This window comes from Haliotis rubra, unplaced genomic scaffold (assembly GCF_003918875.1).
Source record: "Haliotis rubra isolate DU_JTF1 unplaced genomic scaffold, ASM391887v1 Scf256, whole genome shotgun sequence".
NCBI classification, from domain to species: Eukaryota; Metazoa; Mollusca; class Gastropoda; order Lepetellida; family Haliotidae; genus Haliotis; species Haliotis rubra.
This window is the reverse complement of record NW_025766625.1, coordinates 1,257,837-1,271,272: the sequence shown is the minus strand read 5'-3', so window position 1 is coordinate 1,271,272 and position 13,436 is coordinate 1,257,837. Positions and strand designations below refer to the sequence as shown.

The 13,436-nt window shown below is 40.7% G+C and overlaps 1 protein-coding gene across 1 annotated transcript; it reads left to right on the top strand.

The window, feature by feature from the left end:
* The first annotated feature begins 5,750 nt into the window (after positions 1 to 5,750).
* LOC124279765 (E3 ubiquitin-protein ligase cblA-like) lies at positions 5,751 to 9,082 on the top strand. The gene is made up of 5 exons (XM_046715640.1): positions 5,751 to 5,822; positions 5,989 to 6,049; positions 6,609 to 6,704; positions 6,789 to 7,394; positions 7,762 to 9,082. Exons 3-5 carry the CDS (start codon positions 6,647 to 6,649, stop codon positions 7,998 to 8,000), a joined length of 903 nt encoding a protein of 300 aa, XP_046571596.1. The 5' UTR covers positions 5,751 to 5,822; positions 5,989 to 6,049; positions 6,609 to 6,646; the 3' UTR covers positions 8,001 to 9,082.
* Positions 9,083 to 13,436: the final 4,354 nt, after the last annotated feature.

Here is a 13,436-nt window from a genome sequence, read left to right as displayed (position 1 = left end):
GGCGCTCTCTTCATAATGTTTTACATTGTTACATATATATTCTTCCACAACTGCGAGTGTAAGGTCTATGACAGTACATATTTAGATATCAAACTGGCTGCATCGCTTGCTCTCCATCAGCTTCGATGACAGCACGTGGAGCCGTACAACCTATGTAAACAAAGGATCGCTACGCAAATCGAAATAGTGTTACATGTTTTAGGATATTTTCTCTGTGGAACTAAACCATTCTATTAAAGATGAATAGTTAGATGTTCAGACTCGTCAAAAATAAAACAGTTAAAGTAATCTGTACAATATATTGAATGGACATTGCAAGATGTGACGAATCGTCACATTTTTCTGGCCTGTGGCAGATATACTATGCTGGCTTGCCGCATGGAACTCTGGGTAGGAGAGTGATACTTCTGTGTACATACATACCAGACGAGTTGCAATTTAAGTCCCTTGAAGCCAGTGCTGCAACTCTGCGCTTATTACCCACTCTATGTAAACTTGCCAGTTTTTTACCGTGAAAACGGGGTGAGTTCATGTCACCTATTTCGTTAGGTAGTTCAGAATTTAGTATAACCCAGACAGTTAATCCCTTAAAACAACATGCACAGTCAGCCCCCAAACATCAATAGATTTTCACTGTAATAACAAATGTCTACTTCAAGTTAAGACACCTACCCACCTTAGGAATTGGGTTGTGACACTACTAAGCAATAAATTATAATCATGCTATGGTATATCAAACAGCGTGAGGCTCTTGGAACTCTTGTCATGTCACCACACATGTTAAGTAAGCCAGCTATTTCTGTCGTTATCTCCCAGCTTTCACACGTTACATTAGCACAATGTTTTATCGTTCGTTCACTTATCACCTTGCTCTGTTGTATGTAGTAAAATAAAATATGGCGTTGTGCTTATATTACTTAATGAACTCGGTGCATTAAAGTGTTACAATTATTTATTTAGAAAGTGAAATTTGACGGCGTTTGTTGAAGGCTTACGTTAAAGATAGGGAAACATGTACATGTACATGAGATGAAATATATAGCTGAAGAGCGTGAAGAGAATTTAATGTGTTATAATCATAATAAACATCTTTGCTATCGTCCATCCACTGTAAGCAACCCGTCTTCTTCTTCCTTCAAACGGATAGAGCAGTGGCGGTGAAGCCTTTCACGTTGTCATCGTCTTCCTATAAACGGATAGAGCAGTGGCGGTGAAGCCTTTCACGTTGTCATCGTCTTCCTTTAAACGGATAGACCAGTGGCGGTGAAACCTTTCACGTTGTCACCGTCTTCCTATAAACGGATAGACCAGTGGCGGTGAAACCTTTCACGTTGTCACCGTCTTCCTATAAACGGATAGACCAGTGGCGGTGAAACCTTTCACGTTGTCATCGTCTACCTTTAAACGGATAGAGCAGTGGCGGTGAAGCCTTTCACGTTGTCATCGTCTTCCTTTAAACGGATAGACCAGTTACGGTGAAACCTTTCACGTTGTCATCGTCTTCCTTTAAGCGGATAGACCAGTGACGGTGAAACCTTTCGTTGTCATCGTCTTCCTTTAAGCGGATAGACCAGTGGCGGTGAAACCTTTCACGTTGTCATCGTCTTCCTTTAAGCGGATAGACCAGTGGCGTGAAGCCTTTCACGTTGTCATCGTCTTCCTTTAAAGCGGATAGACAAGTGGCGGTGAAACCTTTCGCGTTGTCATCGTCTTCCTTTAAACGGATAGAGCAGTGGCGGTGAAGCCTTTCACGTTGTCATCGTCTTCCTTTAAACGGATAGACCAGTGGCGGTGAAACCTTTCACGTTGTCATCGTCTTCCTTTAAACGGATAGACCAGTGGCGGTGAAACCTTTCACGTTGTCATCGTCTTCCTTTAAACGGATAAAGCAGTGGCGGTGAAACCTTTCACGTTGTTATCGTCTTCCTTTAAACGGATAGACCAGTGGCGGTGAAACCTTTCACGTTGTCATCGTCTTCCTTTAAACGGATAGACCAGTGGCGGTGAAACCTTTCACGTTGTCACCGTCTTCCTTAAACGGATAGACCAGTGGCGGTGAAACCTTTCACGTTGTCACCGTCTTCCTTCAAACGGATAGACCAGTGACGGTGAAACCTTTCACGTTGTCATCGTCTTCCTATAAACGGATAGACCAGTGGCGGTGAAACCTTTCACGTTGTCACCGTCTTCCTATAACGGATAGACCAGTGGCGGTGAAACCTTTCACGTTGTCATCGTCTTCCTATAAACGGATAGACCAGTGGCGGTGAAACCTTTCACGTTGTCACCGTCTTCCTTTAAACGGATAGACCAGTGGCGGTGAAACCTTTCACGTTGTCACCGTCTTCCTATAAACGGATAGACCAGTGGCGGTGAAACCTTTCATCGATTATACCAGTGTTCATGTCTCTATTCTTTGTTGACATAGCTACGATCATACGATGAACGTAATGCCTCTCTCCCGCGTTACTGAACCGTCATTTTAACCCCTTTCTCTGACCTGCATTCCCTCATTTTGAATTGTTGGTCTCATCGATGTCTCTAAAGCAGGGGAGAAAGTATCAGCTATTGTGGTTACAAATGATGGTACAGTTTCACTTGGACTCATATCCTTATATTCAAACTCATTGCCATACGATTTTATCATTTTTTAACAAAATTCAACTTTATGACAAAAACACTTTAGACAAAATATTCTTCCACTTTGTGATGTATGACATATACTCATGGAAACGAATAAGGGGAACACAAGAAAGTGCAAGTGTTTCTGCACTCTTTTCCAGGCTTCTTCGCATGCTTTGTATTGTAGTGTGGGTGAAATTCTGGAAATAAACAAAGGAACACTTGTACTTACATGTTGTCCTTTTACATTTCCACGAGTATATATTTTATATGCTCATTCCTTTACGAGTGTTCTCTGATGGGCGTCTTAGTAACTGCTACTCGCTGCGAATAGCTAGAGAAGTGCTGATGTGGCGTAAAACAATAGTTGACTTGACAATCCAGTGATTAACATCATGAGCATCAATTTACACATCTGGGATAATCAGCTATAAATTAAACAAACCCAGCTTAGAGTGAGTGAGTTTGGCTTTACGCCGCTTTTAGCAATATTCCAGCAATATCGCTGCGGGGGACACAAGGAATGGGCTTCACACATTGTACCCATGTTGGGAATCGAACCCGGGTTTTTTGGCTTGACGAGCGAGCGCTTTAACCACTAGTAATAGGCTAGGCCACTGAGAAAAACAAGAATAATTCTTGCCCGAATGATCGTGGACTATATATCTTGTCGATCCTGTCTATGTATTTGAGTGAGTACATACACGGCATGATGGCAATTACATGTATATTGCATTTATGTCTCTGTTACATCTCTGTTCATGCGCATTGAGCATGTTGGAGTATGGAACAGCATATGAAGGTATTTTAGTTATTGGGGCTGCCATTGTATTTGACTCTCACACTTTCACATGACAACCAATGCATTTAAAGTGATACGTATCGTGTTACGTATATTACTTTTTCTTGATTCATAGCCCCGTGACCTTGCCGTGACGTTGTTCGGTTTTCATTTTCGCTTAGTTATGTGCTATTTCATTTCATGGGTCTGAAGGAAACTGAGTTGAATGTTGTTTGATATAACACGTTCTTCCTTTTTACAGCAGTTGGTGAAAACAGTGCGACCAGATGAATGTAAATCATCCCGCGTCATGGGAAAAGATATCATCGCCTCGGAAATACGGAATGAAAGAAAATCAAGGGTGAACTCACTATCTGAGCAAAGTGAAGATAAAATACAAACGCCTTGTTGGTATATTATATCACAGGTTGATGCTCCCCTTTCTATTCATTTACTCTGTCAAAAAAAGTGCCCCTTTATTTTCAAGACAAACATGATAAACGAAAGGAAAGCAAGTTTTGTGGATGACACGAGTGAAGACATTGAACACGATGCAGCATCAACAAGTGGGGGACAAGAGAGTAGTACATACTCACAGAAACATGACAACAAAGGGACATATAATGCCTTGGCTGAAGAACGGAATGGACTTAGTGATTCCACGCGGAGGCGTTTCGAAGAGTACTTACGAAGCGCTTTGAAATCGAATTACCAACTAGCTTTCATACCTATGTGCTTGTCATCTTATTTGATACAGGCGGATTATCACATAAGTTTAACTGAAATAAATTCAGTACATTTCGAAAAGAAGCAAACTGGCCATAAGCCGCTAGGAAAACACACTGCGAAAAAATACCTTCTCCGTCAATACGGAAACATTGATGGAAGGAGACATGAACTTCGCCATATTTTGCAAAAGTTTTTTGATTTGGATGTTTGTCAGTCTAGTCAACCAATGCCGTCTGAAATGGTTTTGGCTTATGAGAGTATACTCGACAAAGTGTGGAAAGTCCTTGAGTTTGCTCTACCATTCATTACACACAGAGATTATTTTGCAGAAAGAGCTTCAGGAGACAGAGTGACAGAAGAAGAAGAGATGAGGCATGAAGGGTTGCGATTGAGGTCTTTTCACGGAGTGAACATGAATGTTTCATATCTACGTCTGGCAGCGGCAGGCTTTTATGCCACGAAAACTGGTGATGAAACCAAATGTTTCAGTTGTGGTTTAACACACAGAAACTGGGAACGAGGTGATAACCCTTTTGTAGTTCACACTCATCGTTCACCAACATGTAAACATTTAAATAGCACAGATGTCAAGAATGTTCCTATTCAACTTCTAAAGTCATCTCAACCTTCAACTGACAGAACACATCAAAGCACACAAGAATCAGAACCGTTAGGAAATGCGGGTCAGGATGACGTTCAAGGTGCAACAGGCACTACCAGAAATTGTACAGATGCATATCAGGTACCACGGCCATTTCCTACTCAACACTCTGCACTTTCAGCAAGAGACAATGATGAAGCGGCACCTGTGTTAAGCTTCGACGGGTCAGTCCATCCTCATTACAGCTCGACTGCTAGCCGTCTTGAATCCTTCAAGCTGTGGCCTGAAGGGCATAGCCAAAGACCCGAAGAACTCGTCAGAGCAGGATTTTTCTATGCCGGTAATATTACTCTATTTTCGTCGATGTCATATGAACGTGATTTTTCACACTGGTACTGAAATTAACAACCCTAAGTTTTCACATTTCTTTGAGCTACGTGTAAGGTTCCACAAAATGGTTAAATTATATGAAGTCTCAATGGACAAATTTAAAGGGAACAGTAAGGATGAAGAGTAGATGTATACACATTCTTATTGGGCCCATTTTGCATTTAATGAGTATAAACTATGTCATCGATCTACACTTTCTGGCGCTGGTATGTTGACAGTTATTTCATGCCATTGTGCAGTATATGTTTCCAGTTCAATTACAACAGCCTGTATACACATCAATAAAAACAAATGATAGCATCAACTGATGACTAAAATTGCCCAGAAAATAATATCACTGTTTACTTGATACCAAGTTTGTTGATAATGCTAGATACCTTTCAGCACCAGAAGCCTATGAAAAATCTATGCAGTTCAAAGATACCTTTGCATTTAATTTGCAAATGGCAACGGTTTCTGGTGGATGTATAATAATATTTGATTGACTATATAGACGTTGTTGTGTCTTGCAGGTTACGCTGACTGTGTGCGTTGTTTTGTCTGTGGTGTTGGTCTCAGGACATGGGAGGAAGGAGATGACCCTTGGACTGAACATATCCGCTGGAGATCGTCTTGTGCTTATGTAGAAGCTGTGAGGGGAAAACGCTTCATAGTGCAGACATTAGCAGCACTTGGACGTTCCTTCAAGCGACATCAAAAGTAAGTAACTTCTAGTTATTAGCTATATGCAAACTTTATACCTGTTGTAGTAATCCAAGCAACATTGTTAGTATGTAATAGCCTGAACATGATTCACGTCGCTAATTGTTGGTCAAAATGTTAGTAGCATTTGTTTTATATGTTTGAGTTTGCTGATATTTTCTAGACTGACCGAAACCAACAGGTACCTTCAAGTAACAACATAAACCGGAACGAAGAAGGAGAAGGTATGGCCGTAATCACATGATCATGTTCGTTGAACTGATGCAAATATTTACAAAGTACCTTGGTGTTCAATGAAGATCTCAACAAATAACTTCAACGCTTACCACATCGACATGCTAAATATAGTGGTTCCTTATGAAAGACCTCCAAAGAGTTTGACATGGTGGCTTCTCAAGGGCATTTTAACTCACGGTTCCTTGCCCAAAATACTTATGTTAAAATATCCATGTGCATAGGTATGTATGTATGAATTCAAGAAGGATCTCGTCTATGATTTTAGATGTCAAAAGAATGCCAAAGATAAAAGGAAGATGTACTTAATATGTCTGAACGCTTCGTAATAAAACTGTAAAACACTAGGGTAGCTGTTCTTCCTGTGAAGGATCTGTCTGCACTGGTCTATCTGCTACCTTCATGATTTACTCTGGTCTTAATGACATGATAGGCCTAGAATAAATATGGCAAACTTGGCTTAATGCTGCCCCGATTGATCATTGCAAAACTTGGTTCTCGACTAAGACTGAGTTAAGATATGTACTTATTGAAGTCTTTTATGAACAGGCACTATAAGGAAGGCAGTGTGTGAACAGGCAGTGGAGATGGGCTTCAGCTGGGACAAAGTTGAAGCTGCTGCTAGGGCAACTGTGAACCCTGCAGGTGAGTCTCCTTGTTCTTGAATACTAACACATTTTAAAGGAGATATTGTGTTCCAGTTATTGAATATAACACAATGCTTTCCAGGAAAATCATCACTGACTCTAGATATGCTCCTTGAGACGATCCTTGTGACAGATGGAGAAGTGTCAGAACAAACAGAAGCTGACCTACCCATGGAGAGAGAAGTTCCAGAAAGAGCTCATTCTAACATTGACAGTTGTTTATTTGACACAACGCAAGAGGTATCAAGAATCACAGAGACAATGTTGGACAATGAAGAAGAAAGACGGAAATCCCTAGATCCCCAAAGAAGACAGGCACTACAGAGAATTCCAGAGGACGAAAACACTTCTTCAGATAATACAAGTGCAGGAGCAGGCTTAACAGGTTCCTCACTGGTCACGAAAAAGGAAGAAGAAGATAAAGATTCCTTGACATCAAACCCACCGAAAAAAGAATTTATTGTAACTGGACGAAGAACAAGCTCTTTGACAAACGTTTTCTACAACGACAATGACTCACCACAGCCAGGTGTCCCCTCTTCTGGAAATACAACATCCTCTTTGGGTGACAATAACGATGGGAGAAACGTTGGAGACAGACTTATGGGTGCAGCTGTTCTTAGTATGCCTACTGAAAGACAAAGGCCTGAGAAAATTGATAAGATAAAGAACAAGTCTCAAGACAAAGGTAATGGTATGATATAATTAGACTTAGTCTGATTCAAATTGTACAGACTGAAGTAATATGTATCAGTGACTGATATTGATTATATATCTGTTTAATCTAGATATAGAACCGATACACGTACAATATAGATGCAGAATATAACCTTGACACGAAAAGACATTGTCAAAGTAAAGAAACATAGAAGTTTAAAATGTAAAATAGAAAGTCCTCCTCATTAACCAGAATCTGTATATTTGACCATACATTTTATGTAATCACCAGGGATGGCTTTCCACAACACGTTCAGTTGCCTCCTGGATATTCCGAGAAATGACCACATGGTGTTCCAGTATGTCATCTATTGTGTTTTGATATATGTTGTTCTCAGGCAAGAGCAAGGAAGACTTGAAGGCTACAGTAGAAGAGACACAGCAATTAAAAGAGTCAAGTGCATGTAAGATATGCCTGGAGGACCCCGCCAACATCGTGTTCCTCCCTTGCGGACACCTGGTAGCCTGTGCCGAGTGCTCACCAGCTCTAGAACGTTGCCCAATCTGCAGACAACACATCCGGGGAACTGTTCGTGTTCATATGGCTTCTCGGGAGAAATATATTGCCAACTTCTGAATATCTGTTTGTGAACTGTAACCAAAAGCAACATAAATCTGCTCCGGGTAAGCATCGTCTTCATCATCTGTGTCCCCTTGGTGATCTGTGTCTTGTGCTCAACAGTTCCAGAATGCTGCCAAATCTGCACATCCGGGTAACTGTCTGCATTCACATGACAGAGGTTAGTCATGAAAATTCAGTAGACAAAATACACATCGTCACTAATACTGCGTGACCCATTATCGGCCTGATTTCATGATGCGCATACCCGGTATTTGTCATGAAACAGTGTCGTCGTTACCATGAATGATAATGATATGATTTGCTCATAAAACAAACTATATAGTGTACATAATATATATCCATATCAATGTATAATTTCCTAACCTAGAGGTAATAGGAATACTTTGTAAAAACACGATTTCCGGTTGATCTGTAGATTGCAGTCACAATGAAGACATTACTGTTGCAGTAGTAGTGCACAACAACACACTCATGTCGACTTTCATGAAGTGATGCGGTGATGTTAACGAATCCCAGGACAAAATGCTCTCGGACAACACCACCCCCACCCCCACCCAAAAAAAGAAGAAGACAAAAACAAACAAAAAAACATACACAAAAACAACAACAACAACAAAACAAACAACCAAAACAACAAAATGAAGACAACAAAAAACAAAACAAAAACAAAAGAAACATAAAACACCCCGGACATTATCCCCCTCCCTCCTTGTAAACGGAGATTTTGTCCGGGGAGATTTTGTCCGGTTAACGATGTTAACATGAACACAGCATGTGCCTCACTCACGATGTCTAACTGAGGCTAATACTGGACATTCATGAGTGCACTGATTTATTTAACCGAGTAGTAAAACTGATAAATTGCTATAATTACTTCCAGCTTGTGTGAACGTTTCTGTAGACGACTCGTATTGCTACGAAGTTGCTTCCTTTTACCCTTAATACTTGTTGCAGTTTCTGTGTAGTGGTTTCCGACTTTGCTCACGTTTATCGTCTTAAGTCAGTATTGCTAAATTATCTTGTAAGAATTTTGGTTTGTTTGTTATATCCTAACTTCAATAAATCATTTAACAATCGGTTGGATTACGGTGTGTTTATTCCCTTTTTGCGTATTCACGAGTTCGAATGATTGCAGCTTATGACACCATGTGTATGAACCCGTTTACTTTGATTACATTTGCGGTATGTTAGGAAATTGTTTGGTTTGGGTGAAAAAGGAATTCGTATGGCTGACCTCAGCAGAAACCTGAAAATCAGACTCCAATTCAAACTGTTCGTTAGCTTTTGGATTTATGACAGCCATCACGAGAGAATGTATGTGTTCGTATATGAAGGTGCTGTATGGTAATTGTACAAGCGTTTAAGCTTGTTTTGATAACTAAACATCTAAACAGGTTGGTTAGAACATGAGCAGTGGTTTGTGCTTCACTTAAACACAGATTTCGAAGCGTGAAAACATTCTAAAAGGGATGCACTAAGGATACTTTCTCCTGTGGTTGTTGTGTTTGCAGATGGTTTTGAGAGTATAATCGTCCATGATTCTATAACCACTGGGGGCGGTGGGGTAGTCTAATGTTTAAAGCGTTGGCTCGTCACGCCGAAGACCCGGGTTCGAATCCCCACATGAGCACAGTGTGTGAAGCCCATTTCTGGTGTCCCCCGCCGTGATGTTGCTGGAATATTGCTAAAAGCGGCGTAAAACCAAACTTAGTCAGTCAGTCTATAACCACTGTTAAGGCATCATCTAACAAATCCTCTGATTATGTGAATTCCCATGCCAATTACGCTGCACTCAGCAATATTGAAGGAATATGGCGGCGGTCTGTAAATAATCGCGTCTGGACCATACAATCCAGTGATCATCGATCAACACAATTGGGATACAATGACATGCATCAGCCAAGTCAGCGAGCCTGACCACCCGATCCCGTGAGTCGCCTCTTACGACAAGCATGGGTTACTAGAGATCAATTCCAACACGTACCTTCACGGGTCAGTTATTACTGTGTACATGTATGTGAACAAGGGGACTTAGGACTATAGGAGGAGCAACGCAAACACGCACGTGCTACACCTGTACACGGGCTGACATCATAAGAGGGGGTCATCTCATGATACTTTTACCCGCTCACGTCACAACCCTCGTCGTCGGAATTACCTGTATCACTGCTAAAAGTCTCAACAACAGTCCATCCTAGCCCATCTCACCAACTTTTGTAACGCAACGCTGCCATGTGTACACTGATACCTGACCAAGGGATACATTTATTAGTGTTTCATCGTCCCCCATCGTGGTGTACAATCGTCCAACGTCACCAACGTTACTGGGTTCAGGTTGCAGTGGTAAGGGGAAAGTCGTGAGACGACGTGAACTTGCCCATTGATATACTTATCAAAAATGTACACAGGCTCAGGTTTGTTAGATTGATGGTTTCATAAAGTTATAGTTTTGTTGCCCTTGAAGGAAAGGTCGTATTCATCTGTTGCACCGTCCGCATACCTGACAATGATTTCGGAGACGAACGATGTCAGATGTACAGCCCAATACCAGCAACTATCTTTCTATATCTGTATCCAAATGTATGCAAAAGTTGTCACAGCTTATACTGTGTGACAATAAAATCATATAGAGACTTTGAACGGCATTTAGAAGTGATATACACAAAGGCGAGAGTTTATGGATGTCAACTTCTTTATATTGAGGAACACGACGTTTCGGAATAAATTGTTATTCCTTCATCAGGTAAATGGAGAACTAGGAAACAGACAGCTATATAAGTACCTGTGAAACTGGTAAGGTGGATGGAGAAATGGAAGCCAGGGATTATTAATCCAGGCATGATGTGCATGTTCAGTTTTAGTTATATCGTCAAGAGTCTAACTGACATCTTTTCTGAAGGTTGTTTAATAATTGCATGTTTGACTGAATTCGTCTTGAATTGTCTATACACCCGACATAGATTTGATATGACTTGGTTTTGATATGTTCCCAACCTGGTTGGCCTGATTGTTACAGTCCAGAAGACAGACATTGTATTTTTTCAGATTGTTATTAAACATACCAAGAGCTTTAGAGGATCGTTTCAAGTATTTATCAATGTGATAAATGGTTACCCTCTTACTGCCTGACATTGAAAGAAATTATACACCTTACAAATTAACTGCTTCACATAATCTGAGTAGTGCATCTTGTCAGTAAACAACGAGGTATACTGTGTGGCACGGGCAGTATGTGTTCCTAGAAAAAGAAACGCACAGATGGACACATTGGAACTATCTGACAGTGTTTTGATGATATTCACATGCAATGAATACCATATATGATATGTTCATGTCTGCACGTAAAGTACGGCCAAAAATAAAGTGGGGGAAACACACCAACATGGAATGATCGTGCAACATGAACTGTTGGGCTATGAAAACGATGCTTTTTCATTTGACTGTCTGTCATCCCAACTGTACAGACAGGGAAAAGTGAAAACATGCCACCGCTGGCAGAAGCTCAAGGCAACAACGCCAATGGCCGACAGTAGATATGCAACCAGACGACAGATCATCATCGTCGGTCGCGACGTCAGTGGTGTCAAGGACAACGGAGACGTACAGACGAAAGAAGTCGTGTTTTACAGACGTCGTCGTCCTTCCCATCATTCAACGAGCAAACGTCATATTTAAACACGACAAAACATGACCTCTCACAGCACGACAGGCAACAGCCTTTTTCAGAAAACCTCAACATCCAAATACTGTCATCGCCCTCAAGGTCTCCAGACCTAATCCCCATAGTACATTTATAGCATGTCAGTGTTCAACGTCTGCGATTAAGTCAGCAACAGCTACAAAAAAGTCAAACAGTTAACAATAGCACTGAAAGTATGCATATACCGTTGGCAAGATTCTGTATCAAAACGTCGCAGTCACGAAATATAGGAAGTTGTTATGCATATAAAATGCCATTACAGCAAAACTTCAAATATATCTCATTTGATAATTGAAGGTAGGTGTCATTGAGGTCTTTCGTGATGTCGACCTCCAAGAGAGACTCCAGGAAAGAAGTCATATGTGACGCAATAACTTTGAAGTCATGTAGGCAGGGAGAAGGTCAAACAAAGTGGGTACGGAGAAAAGCCAATGCAAGGAAAATGGAACAAAATTTGGTTCAATGGTAATTTCTGGGACAAGGCAATTTCTTACTAAAAATAACAATTACACTGAAAAAAAGTGGAAAAGATATTTAATTGCTTTTGTAGAGATTAGCCGAGTCAAAAGTGTGAGATTTCAGGGAATGAACAGCTTTGAAATTAGTCCAGTGACAAGGATCAAGGAGATAAACAAGATCCTTGAGATGAAAGCCGTAATATCAGGAACAGTCACGTAACATGGGAATTCTTACTGGTCACGGATTTGGAATGTTAACATCACCATTTAATTAGCAAATTCCTCCAGATTAGGTTATTGGCATGGGAATTTAAGGAAACAGAATCAGATGTTGTGAAAAGATATCTTCAGGATAAGGTGGGATACGATTGACACGAACGGTCATCAGTACAGTACTTTCATCAAAGAGTATTGTACAGATGTCTTTGGTCGCTGAATCTTTATGCACAGATCTGAATTTAAAGTAAATGAGAGTGCCTCACTGATCTCATTCATTTCTAATTCAGAAGGGTTAATCAGAGGACGAGAATTGACTGTTTGGTGGTTATGAGACCATCGATAGCTCTAGCCGAAGTTTACGTTAAACTTCTTGGCCAAATAACCTTGGTTTGACATCGTAAATCAGAAATTCTGATTTGCATAAAAGTAACCGATCAGGCAGAAGTGGAGCACAATCGGTATCCAGAAAGTACAGTGTGTACAGAGATATCTTCAATGAGAAAGTCCTGTGCTGCACTTCTACTTTTCTATGTAAATTTCAGACAGCATTTGCTTCAGACGATGCACAAATACCATGTCCCATTTCAAGATTCCTCTAAACTCAGACTCGCGCTATATTTGTGAGTAGTGTGTGCCGTGAAAGTTATTTTGTATTCTCATTGACTGACATGAAGTCATTCTAAGGTTATGACCGAGCACTATAACTATTTACATACGTTAAAACTAGGGAAATAAACATTGTCCTGAGTAGTATTTTATAATTCACTATTTTTCCGGGCATAAATTATCTGCGCCGCTTAACTAAATTATTTCTGCTCGACCAGGCTGCGATCTTGTATGGAGACTTGATAAAAGCGATTGCAGCACTACGACAGTCGTAAGTCTATGTCAAAGTATGGGAGTTACGATCATGTTAGCGCTACGACAGTCGTAAGTCTATGTCAAAGTATGGGAGTTACGATCATCTTAGCGCTACGACAGTCGTAAGTCTATGTTAAAGTATGGGAGTTACGATCATCTTAGCGCTACGACAGTCGTAAGTCTATGTTAAAG

Bases quoted from the DNA above. Each gene is read 5' to 3' on its own strand.
- LOC124279765 (XM_046715640.1), top strand. From the start codon at position 6,647: ATGGGCTTCAGCTGGGACAAAGTTGAAGCTGCTGCTAGGGCAACTGTG. The intron at 6,705-6,788 runs GTGAGTCTCCTT...AATGCTTTCCAG, and splicing joins GGCAACTGTGAACCCTGCAG to GAAAATCATCACTGACTCTA. The intron at 7,395-7,761 runs GTAATGGTATGA...TGTTGTTCTCAG, and splicing joins GAACAAGTCTCAAGACAAAG to GCAAGAGCAAGGAAGACTTG.